At 45.4% G+C, this 22378-nt stretch overlaps 1 protein-coding gene across 2 annotated transcripts in view; it reads right to left on the bottom strand.

Annotated features, from left to right (window-relative positions):
* The window catches only part of ARHGAP10 (Rho GTPase activating protein 10), a 998059-nt gene that overhangs the window by 142605 nt on the left and 833076 nt on the right, over positions 1-22378 (bottom strand). For both annotated transcript variants that reach the window (XM_078676901.1, XM_078676902.1), the window contains exon 20: positions 7980-8142. In XM_078676901.1, coding sequence (XP_078533027.1) covers positions 7980-8142 — 163 coding nt within the window. The remainder of the gene's footprint in view (positions 1-7979; positions 8143-22378) is intronic.

Raw genomic sequence — 22378 nt, 5'->3', positions numbered from 1 at the left:
CTGGGACCATAGAAGCAGCTAGCAGCAATGGCTACAGAACTAAGAATGAGGAATTACTACTGGGAACAGAGACACGGCTACAGCACTGCCTAGAGTACTAAGAATGAGGAATTACTACTGGGATCAGAGAAGCAGCTAGCAGCACTGGCTACAGGAGCAAGAATGAGGAATTACCACTAGCAACAGAGACACAACTGCAGCACTGCCTAAAGGACTAATAATGAGGAATTACCACTAGGACCAAAGAAGAAGCTGCAGCACTGTCTAGAGGACTAAGAACGAGGATTTACAGCTGAGACCAGAGAAGGAGCTAACATCACTGGCTACAGGACTAAGAATGAGGAATTACAACCGGCAACAGAGAAGCTGCTGAAGCACTGTGTAGAAGACTTACAATGAGGAATTGCCACTGGGACCAGAGAAGTAGCTAGCAGCACTGGCTACAGGACTAAGAATGAGGAGTTACTACTGGGAACAGAGACACAGCTACAGGACTGCCTAGAGTATGAAGAATGAGGATTTACCACTGGGACCAGAGAAGCAGCTATCAGCACTGACTACAGGAATAAGAATGAGGAATAACAACTGGCAACAGAGAAGCAGCTGAAGCACTGTGTAGAAGACTTACAATGAGGAATTACCACTGGGACCAGAGAAGCAGCCAGCAGCACTGGCTGCAGTTTCTAACATTCTAACTTTGAGACTGCTCAACTCGATTTTAAGTGACACAGACATGCATTAATCGTTTATCTGTTAACCAATCAAACCCACATGCCTCAAAACATTCACCTGTTACCCCCACTCCAAGCACTCACTTTATATATTTTGCAAACATGAAGTGACCTCGAAAGGATTTGAACCTGTGACCTCAAAGGTAGCACGCTCAACTACGAGGCAGGCTAATTTCCCACTTAGCTATGCAACAGATTTCTTAACTTCACTATGTTTAACTGTCTTCACTCACATCTTGTGAGAAAAGGCAACGGTGTGCTATACATAGACAACTCATGAATTGTTCCTGCCCTTTAAGTTCTCTTTTTTAGTTGTGTCAGGCTTCAGTGTTGAAGCTGGAGCCTTAAATATAAATGCACACATTAATGCAAGCACAAAGTAAAAGGTTAAATAGGCGGAGGGAAATGAAGTGTCCATGTCACACTCACTGCATGTAAAGCACTTTGACACCTCTGATTTGTACACACGATATAAAATTGCATAAATGAACTTGAGATGCTCATTTAGCTTAACAAGAAACTGCACAGACGTTATTAGAAACCCATCAGCAAGCCGTACAGCTTGCCACTGTTATCTGTGCACTTGAAAAACGAATAAAGACAATTAAAAACCCATTGGCAAGTACCATGAGAGGTGCACGCACACAGCAGTGTCCTCTCCTTGTGGGCATGTCAGTAACGATGGCTCGACACATTGTTGTCGCCACACTCGCCTTACTTGACAGCGGAGCTGTGTGGCGGTTCCTCCTGCATCCATCCTGCACATGAGGACAGCCAACGGTGCATCTGCTGCCGGCGCCACATAGCTGGTAGGTTGGGATCCCTACCGCTGGTGGCATCATGATGAAGCATGACACCACTAGGGTGTGTGAGGGTAATTTAACAAAAAAAGATTTTTTTCCCCTCCACGTGGTTATATCTAGCATAACAATCCACAGGTCTGAATAGTATACATCTACCCCTGAGAGGTCCACTATACCCATAGGTACCTCCTGAACAGGACCCTATATTCGACTCAGTAATACAGGGTACATACCACCGCATTAACCTACTGGTATGTCACTTTGGAGTATTTCTAGTGATATAACGGGGACTGGCATCCACCAGTCACAGCGGAGCAGGAGGACCACGAGTAACCACTGCATGCTACCCACATCTAGTAAGGGGTACGAGTAAAAAAGAGGAATGTAGACGGTTGATAGGAGCGGCTGATGTCACAGCAAAGGGCTAGCAGAGATACATTCAGATATGAAAGCATGAGCGCTCTGTTGGGATAGTCTGACGTGGTCCTGCCCTCCCCTACAACTGTAGCCAGAAGGTAAATGAAGTGTATTAGTCGGCCTTTAAATTAACTCTTTCAAGTGATTACACTGCTCAGTGCAGCATAGAGATACCGTGGCCTCACACCGAAGCAAGATGGTGGCTGTGTGCAGAAACGGACGAAAAGCAAAGAGGCTGCCCCCCCAATGTCGAGGCACACTGGAAACAGGTAAAAGAGTACTCGGAAACAGCACATAAACATTAGAAGCATAACAAAACTTTACTTGAGCGGTGCACACATGCAAAAAAACGGAAGTGACATATTACTGCATTAACCACTTAGGAAGCAGCAAAAAAGAGTAACGCTCCACTGAACCAATGGAAAGGCATCAGGTGGGAGCAAAGTCCTTTATAGATTGCACAGATCTTCCAGACAGCGCATGCGTGCAACCTAGGCTTGACCTAAAAAGGATTCATTTCAAGGCCCTATGCATGGCCCACCGAGCCATGTAGAGAAAAGGTCCTCTTCTGATCCGAGACCTGCTTTGCCCATACATCCCAAGGAGATCATTATACTCCGAGAATTCTTATCTGCTGACCATCCCCAAAGTCAAGAAAGCCAGGTGTGGCAGCCACTCCTTTGATTTTCTGGCTGCTAAGCTGTGGAATGCCCTCTTTGCTAAATTAAGACAAACGCAGCGAGAAATTTCTAGACTCGCCTAAGGTACGCAGGCGGTGCCTGTCTCAGTGCCGGGAGGCCTTTTGGGGTAGCTCTGCATGTTATAGACACCATGAATAGAATAAGAAGCCATGAATGACTGCTGAGGATACACAGGGCTCAACTCTCATCGAGGGGTAGGACTAAGTATTTAGAGCGCTTCTACTGCAACTCTTTCACATATTAAATGAAATCTCCAAGCTGTGGCCATCTGAGAACGTAAAAACAAGTATTCTTCAAGTTTGTGCTCTAAAATCAATTCCTCAATTTATAGTAAGGACGAATCTGATGCAGAGACACGAGGATGGTAAAAAAAGCCTTCAGTCCTTTGCAGCATGCCAAAAATATTCAGAATGGAAGATCCAAAAGCTTCTAACCTTACAAAAGTAGCTCAAGTGAGAGTATATATGGACAGGGTAAGAGGAAAGGAATAGGTGATCGAAGTGGAATCCTAAATCCCTTGTGAGTCGCAGACAGGCTCAATGGTCCTTCTAAAAGGTGGAAAAACTAAAAAATGCATTGTCCCATATATGATTGGAAAACTTAAAGATCATAATTGAAAATGTTAATGCAAAGGTACATTCATTTTGAGAAATAAACAAATAAAGACCAGTGATATTTGCTAGTTATGGCTACAGGAACCACAAACAATAACACACCTCCAAATCCATTCTTCTTTCTCATTTGACTTTGAGAACAAGTTCTATACTATTCCACTGTCCGATTTCAGTGATTTTTTGTTTTTATATTGCAACCATAAAAATGTTATTCAGTTATTTTTGTGGTTTGGCAAACCTATATGTTTTGTTATTCTTAATGTTTTAAAAGTGTGAGCACTGTAACAGATCTTGATCATGTTAATGGCGCTTTATGTTCATTATATGAGTTTTATAGTTCACGAGTGAAAACGGATCAAGTTCACAAATATGGCAACAGTGCACAAAACCAATGCAAGTGGTTCTTGAATATGTGATCAAGATCAATGTTTGGTTTGCATACCAATGATTTCTAAATTGTACAGCACATTTGGTGTGGATCATGGTGTGAAAAATGTTTTTGCATTATAAGAAGTCACGAGCTGTGTTTTGGAAAACGAGATCAGCCTTCACAAAACCGTATCCTGATGTTTTCTTTCATGAAAAAATGGCATTGTCCACCCCCTGGGATATGCACTCACCTTCCTGGGTAAAATCTATGGTCAGTTTTTCTCTATACATGGACTATCATACAAGACTTTTCAAATTTTTGTTTGTAAACCACAGGTTCTAATTTTTGAACCACTTAAAGGTAGACAAAGAGAAATCCCATTCCTCTTTGTTCAAACAGATGAGATTTGACTTGTGGGCCAAATTGCAGAGTTCATGTCCCAGAATTTGTCTCTGTCAATCAATTTTTTACATTTTCTCTTAAAATGAATGGTGCAGCTAATTCCTTTTGACGTGTCCGCATTTTCTATTTCTTTAATATTGTGAAAGCTACTCAACCACTGTACACCAAACCACAAAAAAGTTATATGCGTATGGATCCCCTATCCTGATGGGTTTGTTGTAAATCTGAGCAGCCACTTTGCTCTACCAGAAAGAATAACAAGTATCAAGAGGATTTCATTTGTACACCTTCAAAAATGCCCACTTTGAGCAATCTGCAATAAATTGAGAACTCTAAATTAGATCCGAAGGAGCAGGGTCTGCCAGATTAAGAGCAGGTTCCTTGAACAGGTCTAAAACTATTAACAAACACAATTATTCTATTTTGTATGGACAAAAGGCTACCTATGTATGGGTATGTCTAGAGCGTGCAACTAGCTAAAGAGCAATAAAGGGCTAAATCGTGGCAGAAGCTGAGAGATTAGATTAAGGATAATTTTTAATAAGGTGAAACAGTTGAGACAGATGAAGTGTTCTCTGACAAGGCAAATCTACAAATTATTACTGAATTCCAAGCGGGCTGATGCAGTTCCAGTCCGGACGAAATGTTTTTACACTTCTTGAGAGCACAGATGTCTTTTGTCTCTTCTTTTTTTGCACTTTTTAGTTTCTCGTCTAGGAATGTCTGGGCTTCTCAACTGATACTCTCTGCCTAAGGTGGTATTATCCGATAAGCAGGAGGCTGCTTCTGGAGGCTATGTTGGTGGGGCAGATGGTCTTGATATTGATGCAGGTCTGCAGCAGGATCCTATGTAGTTCCTTCAGGGTTTAGTCGATATTGTTGTACTTATTCAGGTCTTTGATGATGTGTTGCCACATATAGAATGCCTTTCAGTGAAGCCCTTGTCCAAGTGAGAGTGAACTAGGGCTTGGACTGGTGTCCCTAAGTAAATTTAAGGCAAGAATGTTTTTGTTATTCAAGAAAGACCAGGTAACATGCTCTGTTGGCTTTCTTGGTGATCTGCTGTTTGGAGGACATGTTGTTGCCAAGGGTGAAAAAGTGAATATGCAATGGCTGTCAGCTGGTTCATTTCTATGAGGCAGACTTTAATTTGTTATTTATTTGCCGCTGTTGGTGAACTGGAGAAATTCAGTCTTGGTTACACAGATGTATTGCTCTTCTGGTACAGGTCTTGAACACTGTCATCATCCTCTCACCTGGGTGCAACTGTCAAGGTCGAAGTGCCTTGACCTCTTTATTCAACCCAATTGGCAAGTAAATTACTTTGTCAGTGACACTGTCCCTTTCAACTACTAGAACTTTTGCAGACATGGAAAGTGTAGCCAAATGTCAGCGACCTGGTTCTGACCTCTTCTGTGTGTGTTTATGTCCCACGTGCTGATAAGGAACTGAATCAGCCCATTGATGCAACGAATGGAAATAAAGTGCCTAACGTTCTAAATGGTGGATAAATGTAGTAAAAAATACATTTACTTAGGTGATAATGTCTGAATATATGGTTAATAAACCGATTTACATTTGTATTGATGCATGAGTGCCTCTCTCTAACCACAGCTAACGCTGTCTTATCCACCAACAGCATTTCACTTGCGTAGACTTTGGAGCCCAGACATTCACTGAGGAAAAAAACTACAAGTCACAAATGACAGAGTCTAAAATCTCTGCAGTCACCTGGCCTGGAATGAAGAGTATATCACGTCAGCATTACCTTTGCAAGCTACCAATGCCAAGATTGTCTCCGGGAGGGTGGCGGTGCTGTCAAAGCATCACAATGACCCAAACTCAACACACCTGCATCAAATATGACAAGCAGGTATACGCTAATTCGGAAAACTGAATAAACATGTAATTAAATATATATTTTCCTTACTTCAACTTTAAGAAAACAGGGTGTTTGGAGACATTTTGTTAAGCACCTTTATTACATTATCCGAGTTGTGAATAAACAATTTATTGATTTTTCCTGTATAAAACATGCACACATACTTAATTATAAATATTTATATTTTTATAAAGTATTTAGATATATTTTTGTAAGTGTTTTATTAGGTTTAAGAATCTATTTAAGATCATATAAAAAACAGAAGCACACCAGGTGTGGGAGTCCTAGTGAGCTACTAATCTGGAAGAGGACACAACCAGCAACATTGTGTATTCACAATCTTCACACACTATATCAACATCATAATTTAAGGTTATTAACTGTTATTCCAATACGCACCAGTGTTGCCTAGTTTTCTGCAGGGCGGCCCAAGACTAACAACGCATAACGTCTGGTCATCATTATCTCCAGGTAGAGGGGAAGATCATTGGAACTTTGGTAATGCACTTCTCAATTACCCCTGCTACCCGTGGGCCGACATTAGAACTGTGTGATCAATAGGGCATCTACGTTTCCGGTGAATCATGATTTCATAGAGGCATTTTGTCTAAATCCTTGGCAAGTGCTATCTGGAATATGTCCCATATCGTGGCCGGGTTGGACAAGTTTATTACAAATTTGTTTAAGTATTAATGTCATTTGCAGAGCCTGCATCAGTCATTCTTGGCTAGTATTTCAAAATACACAGCATCAGTTTTACTACAGAAAGAAATGCAGTGACTGAAAACCCTGCTGCTGCCTAAAAATAGGCTTTCCCCAATGATCCCTTTTCTGGTATTCCACGTGCTACAATATCTGAATATCTTACAAGCTAGGAAAGAATATTCTAGTAATAGGGATGCAAGACTCTGGAAATTAGTGCCACAACCTCAATGTCTCTTGGCTCAAGGCTTCTTACACCAAATGCCTACGCTTGGCCTGAATTTGCACTGGCTAACTCTCACCTTTAACGACTCACATGTATGTTTGGATTTATATAGCGCTTATAACCCAGGGGTCTCTAAGCGCTTTGCCTTGGGAACCCGTCCTGGCTTTTCCCTGTGAGATAGCCCCTACAGGGCATCCCCAAGGTGAAAACCAGGCATCCCTCCGCGGGGGGCCGTTGTGGAGATTAAGCAAGCTTAATGCCCAGAGTTGCAGAGTGTGAACCCATGATTAGGTCAGGCACCGAAGCGAGAATTATCGAGTCCGTGGACATTTGAGCTCGAGACCCTGCCGCGTCGGGAATTGAACCCTGGTCCCGGGTCTGACCTCTGCTTCAGGGTCTGCCTGCTCTAACCAGTGAGCCACATGCCACCACAGACAATGTAAACCCAACTGATAGAAGCAGGACGAGAATTGTCACTTAGCCCTTTTAAATTCAAAGCAAAATACATGGCCTCTCAGGTGTTACTGCATTTCATAAAATTATTGTAATGGGGCAAGCGCAGAAAACTCAATAGTCTGAAAATAATTAATTTTGTGTTCATGAAGATCAGCTGCCTCTGTAAGGGCCGCATTCTTTACCATCTACTAACTTGACACGCTAGGTCCCTCTGAGGTACATGGAGTCTCCCTGGTTCCTCAGAAATATGAGTGATAACGATGCAAAAATCATTGAAAGCCTCATCTTATTAAGCATGCATCTGCAGCAAAAACTACTTCAAAGAAAAAACAACATTATTATAGGTTTTGAAACCAGCCTCCTATACAGGGGCTGACCGTAGACCCTGTGGGAGGGGTTAGTCAAACATCCCTAGCTCACACAGTCTGTAAAGAAATGAGGGCAATAGCCCTCAATGTCTGTAATCAACAAAAGCAATAGTGAAAAATAGGTATAAATCAAGGCGCCAAAGCGATGCCCGCAAGACAACGCATAAGCAGAAACAGCATTACTTGTGTCAGCTGGGCAATGGAGGTTTCATGTTCTTCTGTCCAAGGAAAGATTTGGAACGTTGTATCATACGTAACTTTAGACGTTACCCTCCCCCTTCTTGTAGATGTTGGAAACATTACTCACTGCGAGGTTGCCCAGTCCAATAGGTCCCCGCTGTCTGTCATCAGGTTGTCTGTGTCCTGACTTGGAAGTGGGCTACTGGATCCTGTAGGAGTTGGAGACTGAGAAGATAAAGAATCAATGCTGCCGGTGGGAGTGTCTTCCTTGGGTGCACTGTGATTGTCAACTGGAAATGAAAAACATTGGTACAGGTCAGACAGAACTAAGGTTCTCAGACTTACTCCAAAAGGCCTGAAGCAGCATATCAATTGACCAAGATTGCCCGATTACAAGATGTAATGAGAAGATGCGATTTATCCGCGTACAAGGGGCAACCTGGGGTGAGGGAGGGAGAGGGATATGTCTTACTCGTTAAACAAAAGCACTTTCAGAAGTTTCAGGAAGAGTACAAGTCAAACAGAGAAAACAAAGCTCTTATTATTGCTGACTCGAAGTTGTTAGGACAAAAGCGGAGAAGTGTAAGGCATATCACATTATAAACAATTCAATATCCCAAGGACAAAGCAGCCTGCCATTTGTTCATTTGTAACCAAGCCCCACTTTCTGGGCACCAGATTGCTTACACACAATTAGAGCTCACCTGGAATGAACTACATTAGAAGATGACATACCCTATCATTTTCTTAACTGGCATCCTTGTTTGTTTTCCAAGACGCCTCCCATCCCGCCGAAACAAAATATCTCTTTCACTCTGAGAGTGGAGGTTAAAAGCTACAGTTATCCTGCACCGCTGAGACTGTGTAAGACTTCTAAATTGTAACACAGGACAGTACTGAGGACACCGATCACCTGACGCCTGCTTGTAAACACAAATACATTTTTGGAGGACAGCTATGCTCTTGTCTGATGTTTCTTTATCTCTGAATGACCTTTTGAAGAGATGAAAAAAACACAATAGATTTCAGAAAACGAAAATGTTTTCTTTTGAGTTTTGGTCTGCAGCAGTACGACCGAGAACAAAGTAGGCATCAAGTATTGCTTCTAAGTCCGACTTTCAGCCTGGTCATTAGAACAAGACCGAAGACTTCAATGTTGAGGAGACTGAGCAGTGTCCACAGTAACAAATCATGTCAGTTTCCAGTCCTGGCAACTACTGTATGCTGAGACCCACTTCCTCTAAATTCTCTCAACTGTGTCCTGGTGCACTGTGCTGCCACCATTACATGACGACACGTGTTGCAGCGGCATCCGTGCACAACCAGTGTGTGCTGTGCGAAGCAGCTACCTGCAAACAGGCTCTTCTGTGCCCTGCACCATCGTGCCCAGGTCAAATGCTTCACTTCAAATATTACTTTTGTCCGAGTTGTGATCAGGATGGGGGTGGTGTTGAAAGTCAAAGGTAGGTCCCTAGGCCCGGACTGGCCATTGCGGGCACCGGGCAATCCCCCGGTGCGCCGCAAGGGTGGGGGCCGGTTTGGGGCCCTGGGGGCCGTTTTTGCTACAGGGCCGTTTTAGCAGCATAGCTGCAAAATCGGCCGAAACCGGCCCTGGCAAAGAGCTCGGTCGTACCCCCAGGGGGCCGGCCGAGCACTTTGCCAGGGCCGGTTTTGGTTCTCAGTCCGGCCCTGTAGGTCCCGCGTTTTCCTGCTGCTCTCCTGAACAGGAAGCAGACACAGGCAGCTTCCCTCCCCTCCCATAGGCCAAACACAACGCTTCAATGGCAAGGTTGTGATTGGTGAGGACGGCGCCCAGAAAGGTGCCTATGGGGAGGCTATTTTCTCTATGTAGGCTGCATACAGCCTACATAGAGAAAAGGGAGAGGGTGCATGACTGGTTTGGTCGGCTCCAGAGGGCCGACCAAACAATCAGGGCCCACAGCATTGGGCAAGCCACTCCTCCCCTGTTTTCGAGCAGACTCACACAACTGCCTGCCCGCCCCCAACGAGGCACTTCTGCTTTCTCGCAGTGTGAGAAGCAGAAACATAAAATTGTAGTTTTGCCATTATATGTTTCGGCTTCTCGCATTGCGAGAAAACAGTGAGTTGACGCTCCTTCGCCCTAATGGAGCAGCGTCACCAGAGCTGGCGGCTCTACCGCGGAGGATCGGCGCCCTATTTAAATTATACCCAAAGATGAAAAATAAAAAGGTAATTTATAACCATTTTATTTTTCATCCTCCCATCCTGAAAAGAGCATCAGGACATGGGCTGGTCCACAGCTGATTGACAGCAGCAGGGAGGAGGGAGGGCTGTTTGTGCACTTTTCAAAGTTCTTTTGTATTTTGGCTGGCCATCTTGCAACAGTCAGCCAGACATGCACAATTTAAAACCTCTCACCTGGGTTAGAGTAAGTGCAGGCCTCCAGGGCGATGGGGAGTGCCGAATGAGGCAGCTCCCTCCAATCAGGGAACTTCTCTCACAGCATGAGAGCAGCACCAGGATTGGTGCCCCCATTGCAGCATTTGATTCCATTGAAGAGGTCCGGAGCCGAGGACGTCTGTTCAGGTGAGTTTTATATTTACTATTAATATTTGAGCAAACGCACACCCCGCCGCCCTCCCCGTAGATGCCAGCAGCCACTATGATAAATTGCAAATCAATAAACTAGACTGTCGCCAGCAGTGACTATTACTACTGAGGTAGTCCTGTGTCTTCCAAAGACAGTGAAATGCACTGCGCATGAAGATCTGCTGGATCCTGAGCGCCTATGGCATGGTTATTGAAGTTTTGAAGGTTCTCGGGTTACATTGCAAATGCGTACATCGAGCAAGGTGGACATCTTACACATGGGCATAATGGGTAAGTATGGGATAGAGTGTGAAAGAAGGCCATGTGGGATACAGGATAGAGATAACCAGAGTGTTCAGAATTAATCAAAAAACCCCGTCAAGGTGGGGTCGGTGAATGGGGAATGCAGTGACTAGGATAGGGTCCTTCTCCGCGGCATGACGGTACCAGGGATTTGGAAAGACTGACAGCCCTTGTGCTCAATAAGAGTTCAGCAATGTTGCAGGTTCTCCTAGCCCAAGGCGTAGTAAGCTGAAAAAGCGTGCCTTGTGAGAGTGCTTGGGAACTGAGTGGGAGATGAGGATGCAGGAGAGAGCTCAGATACTAGGGATGCGCAGGACCTGGCAACGCTACACCCTGGAGATGCAAGGTCAGCCATGTGGCCATGCCTGTGGAGGCTAGGTATTTTCTCAGTGTCAGGGAGGTGAAATGAAACGTTTAAAAATGATCTCTGAAGACAGGTAGCTTGCAATAGTTTCCATGTAAGTTGAATTCGGTGGGACTATTAAGAAAGTCAGACAAGGTCACAACTAGCTTGTGGCGCAAAGTCTCTGCTTCTGAACATGACATGGGCTTATTTCGATCGCGCACAGCTCATTAGGAACTCAAACAAGAGAGAGGAAACAGGGTATGTAATGGTGATTAAAATATAAAAAACTGCAACTAAAAGATCCACAAAAGGGGAAGCAAGCAAGTAAGGGGAATAACCTCAAACCACAGACAGGAACATGCTTTTTAAAGCAGTTCTTTAAACGAGCTCCCGTGCTGTCTCAGAAAGCAGAAACTACTCCTGTGTTAGCTTTGAATACTGGGCCGGAATTGTTTACTATTAAAGGGAATTATAGAAGGCATCTGAGGTTCCCAGAGTGCCTGCACCAGGACCTTCTTCCATTCTGAAGTGTCCTTCTCACATGAAGCTGCAGGCCGGTCTTTCTTCTGTGGGTCAAGCAGGGTCAGACTGGGACAGAAAATAGGCTTGAGCACCAAAATAAAAGTACCCCCTGTGAATCAGATAGCTAATAAAGTAGCCCATGTTACCAAATAATTGCAGTTTTTTAACTTTTGCAAGGTATGGTAGACTGCCTGTATTTGGGTTTGTGGCAGCAAATGTTTGTTTTCATATCACGAAAATCAGCAGTAAAAACCAGTCTAGCAGACGATAAAACAGGTCCACAAGGAGCTAATAAAACAGCCCACAAACTGACCTGGCAGAGCAGCCCATCAGCAACTGCCTGATTTCTCTATAGGCCAGTTCTACCCTGAGGCGTAGCCTGCAAGAAGTTGTGCCGCTGTGACCTGAAGCAAGACCCGCCGAGGAGCTTGAAAATGACCCATATAATTGGGTTAGAGACGCAGCTAGGTGCATGGTCCGAAAAGCGTGCCTGCTCGAGACAGAGGCTGTCCTAATAAATAAGGGCTCATCTAACCAAAACAATAGAGTGATAGATGATTCCATTCGGAGAGCTTTTCTGAACACTATTTAGCACAAATTAAGTTTCACTTAAGAGCTACATATATATATATATATATATATATATATATATATATATATATATATATATATATATATATAACATTTTAATTTTTTTATTTTAACAACTTTAAGTTATAGAGAGAGAGTTGTAATATTGTACATTACTGTAAAAATCATGCCTTCCAAGGAGCCTCCGGTTTCTCTACAGTTTGGAAAAAGTGCAAAAGTACACGAACACATTACATTATGTTATCGACAGAGGCCGTTTATTCGGTGAGTCCAGTGAGCTCATTTCCCTGATCTTCGCCACGATAAACCACCTGCATTCTGGTACTTGTAGTTCTGTGTATTCCATTCTAAATCGAGGGCTACAAGAATGCAAGAAAAACAAACTGGCCCAGATGACCTACTCAAACAAGGACCACGGAAACTTTAGAGCGCTGAGGTTATATAAATATCCTCGCCCATATTTAGCAGCCTGAATAAAAATAAAAAAATCACTTTAATTTTAAAAAGTGTTCCACAGGTAATGAAAACGTGTTTACTATAGAAGCAGCAGTAAATGACCTCGTGTAATACAGAACTGCATCTATACTATGTGCTGGGTCGAAATACAGGAAGCAGGAGCCAGTGCCATGTCTAAAGCAAAGAATGAAGCATCATTGTGTTTCCCCTAAGGAAATAAACGAGATGCTAATGCATTTCGAACCACATGTAGCCTGTGGAAACCAAATCAAAGGCATGCACAAATAGAGTGCACTGGCACAATCTTACGAGCCTCCCACAGCATGCGCAGTAATAGTCATATGTCCCTCTGCGGTAAGGCAGGGCATGCTGCGACACACTTATCATAATAGAAGCAGGCAGAAGTAACTATGTGTGTATCTGTGGGGCTCCAGGGACCGGAAACTGTACAACACATAGCAGAGGCCTCGTGCCAATTTGACAAGCATGGACACAAGAAGTGCTTAATTTTGAAACAATTACGTGTCAGGGTCCTTTTCGGAAGGCCACTGCAGCCCGCACCAACCATGTCAGTGCTGGCAATGGCTGTTCCAACATAACACCTAACCATCTCACTCCTACAAATGTGACAATTCAGACTATTTCAGGACAGACAGTTTCAATAATGGTATGACAGGCAGGCATTACTCATTTTCAATGTTTATTCACTTAATAAAAGCGGCTGTTGTGCTCATCTCCAAATTAAAAAGAGAGATCCACCATGTGGTGGGCTGTCACTAGAGCCAGGGCTAACAATTAAGTCCTGTTGCCGAGCACCAGAAACCACCAGCACAAATTACGCACTGGACACAAGATTATATTGGAGTGCAAAACAGGTTACCACAGAGGCCTTCTCCCACACCCACCTAGACCTCTGTATTTACAGAATGTAATTTTACCCACTTTTTCTATATCCAAGGTAGTGGAGCTGCCATACTCAAGACCTTTCTGAGATCTAGGTGGCTTAGAGTACGTCGATATTGGTATATAGTTGAAAAACCCTTGGACTACATGAGGAAAGCCAGGGGGATCAGATATACATTAAACAGACATGGAGAAAGGGGAGAGTTCTCATGGACTCCATTAATATTGTCAGACTGCGGTCAATCTTGTTGGGAGAAGCATGCACATTTGATATTTGCCTGTTAAAAAGAATTTAAACCAGCTAAGAAAGTGCCCAAAACTCTGAACACTTGGAGAGTGCTGATAAAGATGCCATGGTCCCAACTGTAGACGTTTAGTCTGACAAAACGCCCTACTCCTTGCTTGGTCACCATCCTGATGTCATCTAACACAGAAATCAGTACTAAGTCAATACCACAGTCTGCTTTAAGATCATCGATGCAGCGGGAGGTTTTGAGGTAATTTGGACGCTGAATGGCCACTGTACCTTGTTTTACTTTAGTCATAGCAGACAGGAGGGAGTTAGAATGGGACTTTGCAGGATCAGAAGAGTATCAAGACTTGACTGATGAACAACACCAGTAGTAATACGTACTCTGAAATTTCACTACAGAATAAGTTATCATGGTGGATGAGGGGACAACTGATATTTAATCAACACTGCACATCACTACTTAAAGTGCGGGTGGAGATCACAGATACCTGAAATTAATTTCGAATTACCACTGGAACGTCCCTCACATGTCCAGTTGAATTAAAAAGGGTAGCATATTATTAGCTTTAACAAAGTTGTCATGGGCAACAATGTGTCAATACGTTATTGAACTCCCTGAAAACTTAGACAGCTGAACTCTTTTGAAATGGGAATGGCTTGTTGTTCCTCCACTGGTGGTTTTCCATTTTCATTGTGTGTTTAACAAATATGTGTATGTGATACGAGGGAAATATTTTGTGGGGCCGCTTAACCATTCCTGGTATAACACCTGTTGGAGGAACAGTCTTTTAGTTGAATGTCTTTCAAGTCCCCTGCCTTTCGCGTTCCCCCAGTGGGATCTAACTGTATAATGGCATCTACTCGACTTTAGATACATCTTGTTGCAGAGAACTCGTTCAAATGAGTGGTGACAGTCCTATATGATGTCCAAACCTAATAAGGAGATTTGCAAAACAAAACTGGATATAGCAGGTTTTTTTCCTGTGTCAGAGGAGGCCTTGAGACAGATTTAAGTTAAATCCGGGATCAACCAATTAGTCATCTAAAATCCAAATAGCATGGCTTCCTTGGGAATCAATGCTCTAAAATAACAAAATGTCCTTTGAGTGGTAGCAGGGAATGCAGTTGCTATTCCATCTGAATGGCTGGCCACTTCTATCTGCTGGTTTAAATGTGCACTAGTCGAGGGAGCAATCCTTTTTAGGTTTTGCCTAGCCAATGCGTACGAAGTACGCATGCACTAGCAAAATCTTATGTTTTTCTCTGTGGGGTCGGGTATCCGCCCCCTCCTCCCATTGGCTAGCTCCATAAATGGAGGCTAGCCATTGGGAGAAGGCTCTGTCCGTCAATCCCGGACCAGATTCGGGGGCGTTCCCGAGATTTTTTCCATGGGCGTGGTTATCTTATGTCTGTCCGTCAATGCGGACCAGATTGGGAGGCGTTCCTGTGTGGGCTCATGTAAAGCGCTCTAACCCCTTCGGGTCTCGTTAGCGCTATATACAACTTTTTTAAAAAAAAACATTAATGTGTCTGGGCAGGGAGCCGCCGGCGCTAGGACCCAGCAGAGTCCGCCCGCCAGGGTTGCGCTGCTGTGTTGACAGCAGGCTCGATCACGGAGTATGGAGTCTTGACATCAGTTGAAGTTTAGAAACTTTAGTTTCCAAATCTGCCTTTACTCCTGCATATATTTGTTCAGTGCTATTTTTGTGCATTTAAAATGAGCCGTCTCTAGTGTGCGGAGAAAACCCTGCTGCATCCACCTCAATGGACCGCCTGACCTGTGCTTCGTCGCCTGCGGTCACAAGTGGATAAGGTTTCCAGATGACTCGATGACACAAACGATGCAGTGCTGTGGTTCTGGTCTTTTGTTTTTAATTTTACATATGTGTGTTTTCTGATGTTAGTTACATTACATCAAGCTCGATCCGGCAGGACCACAACTCCCAAAATGCATTAGCATGTAGCGTTGCAAACTTTATTATGGAATTGCCTGGTAATCTTACATGTCGAGGGCAGGCGTTAGGAGCTCAATGGCTGATTGTTGCATTTGAAACAGTTTTACTTGCCTCTACTCACAGGGTAGCCCAGTTCCTGAGCACGCCACGCGCCCGAGTACATTCTCCCCACACGCTGCATCCACCCGTATCTGGATCCCCGCTGCTTGTTCTGGGGTCTCTGCGCCCACTCTGCTTGTGTGTGCCGGTGCTCAAGCTCTTATATCTCACCCCCATAGTGCGCCTCCCCTCTCTCCGCCCCTTCCCTCTCCCTCCTCTGTCTCTGTTCCTTCCACCTCCCCTTTGTTTGTCCTATCTTTGGCTTTTAGTACTTCATACACTTCGGTCCCTATCGGACTGACTGGTGATCACCCTTAGAGCCCAGCAAGGCTGTCTCAGCCTCTCATCCTTGTAAAGTGGATATTAGTAGCTGCTATGACGAGGTATTGGGTGTGATATCATCTTACATCGAGTTTGATGGGATGCTTGTTTAACACACTTAACAATTGTGTTGTCTTCGTGCTCTGGTATTAGCTTGTCTGCGGTTGTGTGTTCGCCCACGTGGCAGAGATATTGTGGGCTCTCGCGCAGTGAGCAAATGTGCTGTAAGTGTAATGTTTCCCTCTGGGTGGGATCCAGGCGTGGAGGGGGATGGATCCGGGGGGTGCAGTTGTCAGGGGTTGTTTTAGGTCGCAGCTCCTGCAGACATCTTGGGGAGTGTCAGAAAGTGGCCCTGGGAGTGCATGCGTCGTGGCTCGCTCATCACATTTGCTGCAGATCAAAGGTCAAGTGCTGTCTTCCAAGGTGGGTTTGTAAAGCTGCCGCGTGGAAGGAGCACATATACAACCAGAAACAGCAGAGCAGGGGCACTTTCACACTTCTGGGAAAGTGCCATTGTGATGTAACGCTAACAAAATCTGTGTAAACAACTCCCTTCATCTTGGGCCAAACCAATGTAAATTGTTCATTCTCACACCTCCGTGAAAAGCATAGTTTGTAACCAGTCATCCTGCCCAGGGTGTGCTAAATCCAGACCGTGGCTGGCACGGTCACTATGCAGCCCTTTGGCCGATGCCATCTCCCAGACTTTGCTGCATAGCTTCTGATATCTGCTCTCGCCCATTAATGCCTGCTTGTGTCTCCGTTTTCGTGCCGTGACTCTGTTGCCTGCTTGTGCCCCTGTTGCCTGCTTGTGCCTCCGTTTTCATGCCTGTGAGACTGTGAGTGCAGACTGTGAGTGCAGACTGTGAGTGCAGACTGTGCGTGCAGACTGGCTGTGCGTGCAGACTGGCTGTGCGTGCAGACTGGCTGTGCGTGCAGACTGAGAGTGCAGACTGACTGTGAGTGCAGACTGTGAGTGCAGACTGTGAGTGCAGACTGTGCGTGCAGACTGACTGAGTGCAGTCTGACTGTGAGTGCAGTCTGACTGTGAGTGCAGGCTGACTGTGAGTGCAGGCTGACTGTGCAGACTGACTGTGCGTACCTGTGCATGTGTGCAGCTATGTGTACAAGAGCTAAGTGATGCTGTGTATGTGTGTGTGATGCTATATGTGTATTATGCTATGTGTATGTGTGTGTCTGTAGCTGTGTATGTGTGCAGATATGTGTCCAGGAGCTGAGTGATGCTGTCTGTGTGTAATGCTATGTGTGTGTGATGCTATGTATGAACAATAGTTACTTACCTGTAATCTGTGGTTCTCCAGTATTGGTGTCTTTCATAGATTCACATGCCTGAATCATTCCCCGTCGTCGGAGTGGGAGTCCCACGGTATATAAAAAAGCAATAATATGCTATAATAACATTGGAAAAACCAATAAATACCAACCAGGAAGTAAAGTAGCCCAAGTCTATGGACGAGACTACCGTCTACAGAGATCACCGTCGACGAGCCTACCGTAGACGAGCCTACCGTCGACGAGGCCACCGTCGACGAGCCTACCGTAGACGAGCCTACTGTCGACGAGCCTACCGTCGACGAGCCTACCGTCGACGAGCCTACCGTCGATGAGCCTACCGTCGACGAGCCTACCGTCGACGAGCCCACCGTCGACGAGCCCACCGTCGACGAGGCCACCGTCGACGAGGCCACCGTCGACGAGGCCACCGTCGACGAGCCTGCCGTCGACGAGCCTGCCGTCGACGAGCCTGCCGTCGACGAGCCTACCGTCGACGAGACCAACTGTCAAAGACATTTACATCGACAAAACTCCCAGTGGTCGACGAGCCTGCAGTCGACAAGAGGGCACTGTCCTCACTGTCGTCGACGAAAGCCTGGAGGCGGTGTTGTTGCAGAGCACCAGTGACGGCAGAGATTGTCCTCTGAGAGTAAATCGACCGTATCGTCGACAAGCTGGCACATTTTTACGTAGAAAAGTGCGCAGAGTGAGTCTAGACGCCTGAGAGTAAATCTCGTGGGCGTAGATGTGGGAGGCACAGACTCAAAGAAGGCCAGAGACCCCTTAATTGTGATGTTACTTCAGCTGGTGAAGTAGAGGAGAAGCATCTCTTAACATCTTAACGTGCAGGACAAACAAAAAAATCCTCCCACATCAGAAGGGGGGTATAGTCTAAGCACAAGAACAACCCCTTCTCCTCCTACCATGTCAGAGACAGGCAGAGTGCTGGTCCATATACTCTTCATGAGGGTTCACAGAAAAAGTCTCAGCTTTCCACAAGTCACGCAGGGCCTGAAGGTAGACTTCATGTAAGAAGACCTTACAAAACTGTGATATTTTGAAGAAAAAATTGAGAAAAAACTATGAAAATTGAAGAAAACTGAGCAGAGCTCAGGGAGACTCCCTTCACACAACGTGCGGTAGAAAATCTGAGAGCCTGAGCCTCTGGGGAGAACATTCTGGTGGGTGCTGTCGCCTGATTGGCTGTAGTTTGGACTATACAAAATGACTAGGATAGTCATGAGTGTGGAAGTTTTTTCTACTGTAGCTTGGGCTACTTTACTTCCTGGTTGGTATTTATTGGTTTTTCCAATGTTATTATAGCATATTATTGCTTTTTTATATACCGTGGGACTCCCACTCCGACGACGGGGAATGATTCAGGCATGTGAATCTATGAAAGACACCCTAATACTGGAGAAGTATAATACTGTGTGTGTGTGTTTGTGTATCTGTGTCTGTCTGTATAACTGTGCATGTCTGTAGCTGTGTGTGTATGTAGCTGTGTATACAAAGCCTGTCAATGTGTGTAGAGGAGGAGCTCTGTGTGTGTGCATAGCTCTGTGTACATATACCTATGTGTGTATAAGTGCAAATGCAATAGGTCTCACATTTCGTAACCATAAAGCTATTTACTAGTAAACGACAAAGCCATTTGTTTATCTGTTTTACAAAAAAAACCATAGGTGAAAATTTTGACATTTACAATGCCAATAGCTCTAACTTTATCAAAGGCAAAACCATTGCATTGTAAATGCTTGTTTCCATTTGACATAAGGCCTTCAAATGGGGCAAAATGGCAATCATTTTGAGGCACAAGGCATGCTATAATTATTTGCCAATGGTTGGACTCAGTCTGCAATTACAGACAGTACTGATTTAAACCCAATCATGTCAAACTTGTTGACCATGTCCCTCGCTACTGAGATCCCCGCCTTAACCGACTCTTTCTCTTGTTTTATCCTGTTACTACTGTTTAATAGCTATTTTTAAATATCACTCGCTATACAGAAATAGCATTTTATAAGGGGTGTGAATTGTATTGCTCTGTGACTGATTTGCTAGTTGCACGCTGCTAAAAACGATCACTTACCCACACGCATTGAGGGACCAGCTTCCGTGTTGCCTTTTCTGTGCCTGCCCGCCCAGTCCGACCCTCCAGCCAATCACGGGCGCGGAAGGCGGGGCAGAGCAAGAAACATCCGGGGAGGCGAGCGCTTCGCGCTCTAGCTCTTCCAGGCTCAGGGGCTATAAAGTAACTCGTCAGCGTCAACGCGCAGTGTTGACGCGCAGTGTGGCGCCTCCTCCTGCGCCGAAGACGAGCCTAAGACCAGCCCGTCTGCGCCCGTCCGCGACAGGACGGGGCTAGGGGCAGGGGGCCATGGCGGTCAGGACACTTCCTACAGAGAGGGGTAAGGGACCTGCTCTGTCATACTCACGTAGGAGTCTCATGGATATAGGCAAATATGTTACTACCTTGTGCCCCCACAGGACTTGCTCCAGTGTGGGAGGACTCTTTTCTTGCTTGAGGTGTCACACCCTATTCTCTAACACCGGGGTAATTACACCTAACCCAGGTAATTTTGCCATCTCAGCACACAACAACAACTCTGCAATACATGATTCCAACGCCCCTAATAACTTGCCCCTAACCTGCAAAAACCTGTTGTGTAATGTCCGCTCCCTAGTCTCTCATGCCACACAGGTTTGGGACCTCATTACAACGGAGAGGCCTGACCTGTGTTTCTTAACGGAGACCTGGCTTAAGCCCCACACAGTCCCAGCTATCACACTTGGGGTACCAACGGGGTATAAAATGGCTAGGTCGGACCGCCCGATTAAAACGGGAGGAGGGCTAGCCATTGTATTTAAACAGGAGATGGAGGTTGTAGTCATAGAAACTGTGTGCACCCCAGATATGGAGCTCATGATCTTTACGATCAACCCTACTGCTAGGGAAGTGAGGAAAGGTGCACTTTTGTACCGCCCTCCTGGCTCGTGCGGGTCCTTTTCCATTAAATTAATGGAACTTTTGGCACCCCACATACAAGCCAACTCTGATTTCCTTCTGGTGGGGGATTTTAATATCCACAGTGAGATCACCACGTGCATTGATGCACAGACGGTGTTAGCAGACCTGGCCACACTGGGACTTACTAAAAAGAATCAGGGTCCGACTCATTCTGCGGGCCATACCCTCGACTTAGTGCTCTATAACTCTGCAGCTATTAATTGTCTTACCCCCAACCAAGTTGTTTGGACTGATCATTCAGTCATTGTGTTTTACACTCGTGACAACAACAAAGCCAAAACTATCTATAAGAAGTTGGCCAATGTCAGAAGGCCTTGGTATAGATTAACCCCTGACAAATTTAGGGCCAACTACTCGGAACCTAAGTGGGAAGCATTTGGTGATGACGCCACCTTAGCTCTAAAGGCTTTCAGTGACGCTGTATCAACAACTATCAACCATGTGGCCCCACTGAGAACCTATAAACCACGACCGGCTCCCAAACAAGAAGTCTGGTTTACGGGAGATCTTAGGCAGCAAAAAAAGATCATGAGAGGGTTGGAGAAAAAATGGAGAGTCACACATAAGGCAGACGATAAGGAGAATTTCAGGAGGTCGTCCAAAAAATATCACAAGGCGATCCGAGCTGCCAGGAAACAACACATAGCAGCCCAATTATCAGATGCTGGCTCCAATGCAAAACTCCTGTACTCAATTCTGCAGACTTTTACCAAGCCCGCTGCCTGTGACACTGATGGGGTCGAATCCCAAGAAATCTGTGATAACATCTCACAGTTTTTCGTAAGGAAAATTGACGCCATTTATAATAAAATACTAACATCCAAATCCCCCTCTTACGACCCAGTGACAACAACTGACTGTCAAATCCCGTCATATACCATGACTCCAGACAATGAGGCTAAGACGCTTATTGCCTTCCCACCTATCTCTATGGAAGAGCTGACTGCCCTTGTCATGCAAACAAAGAGTGGGTGCCAGTCTGACATCATCCCAGCACGTATTATGCCAACTTTGCTGGAGATTTTGGGGGCTGGAATACGGCAGATAGTTAACATATCTTTGCTTACTGGGGAAGTACCGCTGGAATGGAAACAGGCACTTGTGAGGCCTCTGCGCAAAAACAACGCGATTCCGTGGTCTGAGTTGACGAATCTGAGACCGATCTCCCTTCTCCCTTTTTTAGGGAAGCTTGCTGAGAGGCACGTGAATCAGCATTTGTCGAAATTCATTGAACACGCAGGTGTACTGGACCCCTCCCAGTCGGGCTTTAGACCCAGACACAGTACTGAGACTGCCTTGCTGTCTGTCGCTGACAATCTCCAGAGGCTACAGGACAGGGGTTATTCCGCTGTTCTGGTGCTTCTGGACTTGTCAGCGGCGTTTGACACTGTGTCACATGACATCATGACCTCCAGACTAGTTGACATCGGTCTGGAAGGCAAGGCCCTGGCTTGGCTCAGGAGTTTTTTCAGCGAACGCACCCAGAGAGTCATCTTGGGACCATATCAATCAGAGGAGGTGGTGATCTCAAAGGGGGTGCCACAGGGCTCTTGTTTGAGCCCCACGTTATTTAACATCTATGTGGCCCCCCTAGCGAACATCATGAGATCCCACGGGTTCATTCCGGTATCATACGCGGATGATACCCAACTCCTCTTCCCCTTTAAAACGATGACTCCTGAGGTGCGGGCCTCCTTCGCCCAAGGGTTGAAGGAGGTGTCCCGCTGGATGGCAGCCAATTATTTGCAGTGCAACGTCTCCAAAACGGAGGTTATGCTATTCGGAGAGGCAAAACGGTTGTGGACCCCGGACTGGTGGCCTCAAGACCTTGGCCCGGTCCCTGTGCCCAAAACCGTGGTAAAAGACCTGGGAGTCAAAC

Source organism: Lissotriton helveticus, chromosome 2_1, assembly GCF_964261635.1.
Source record: "Lissotriton helveticus chromosome 2_1, aLisHel1.1, whole genome shotgun sequence".
In the NCBI taxonomy this organism is placed as follows: Eukaryota; Metazoa; Chordata; class Amphibia; order Caudata; family Salamandridae; genus Lissotriton; species Lissotriton helveticus.
Note: the sequence above shows the minus strand (reverse complement) of the source record. Positions and strands in the feature narration are given on the sequence as shown.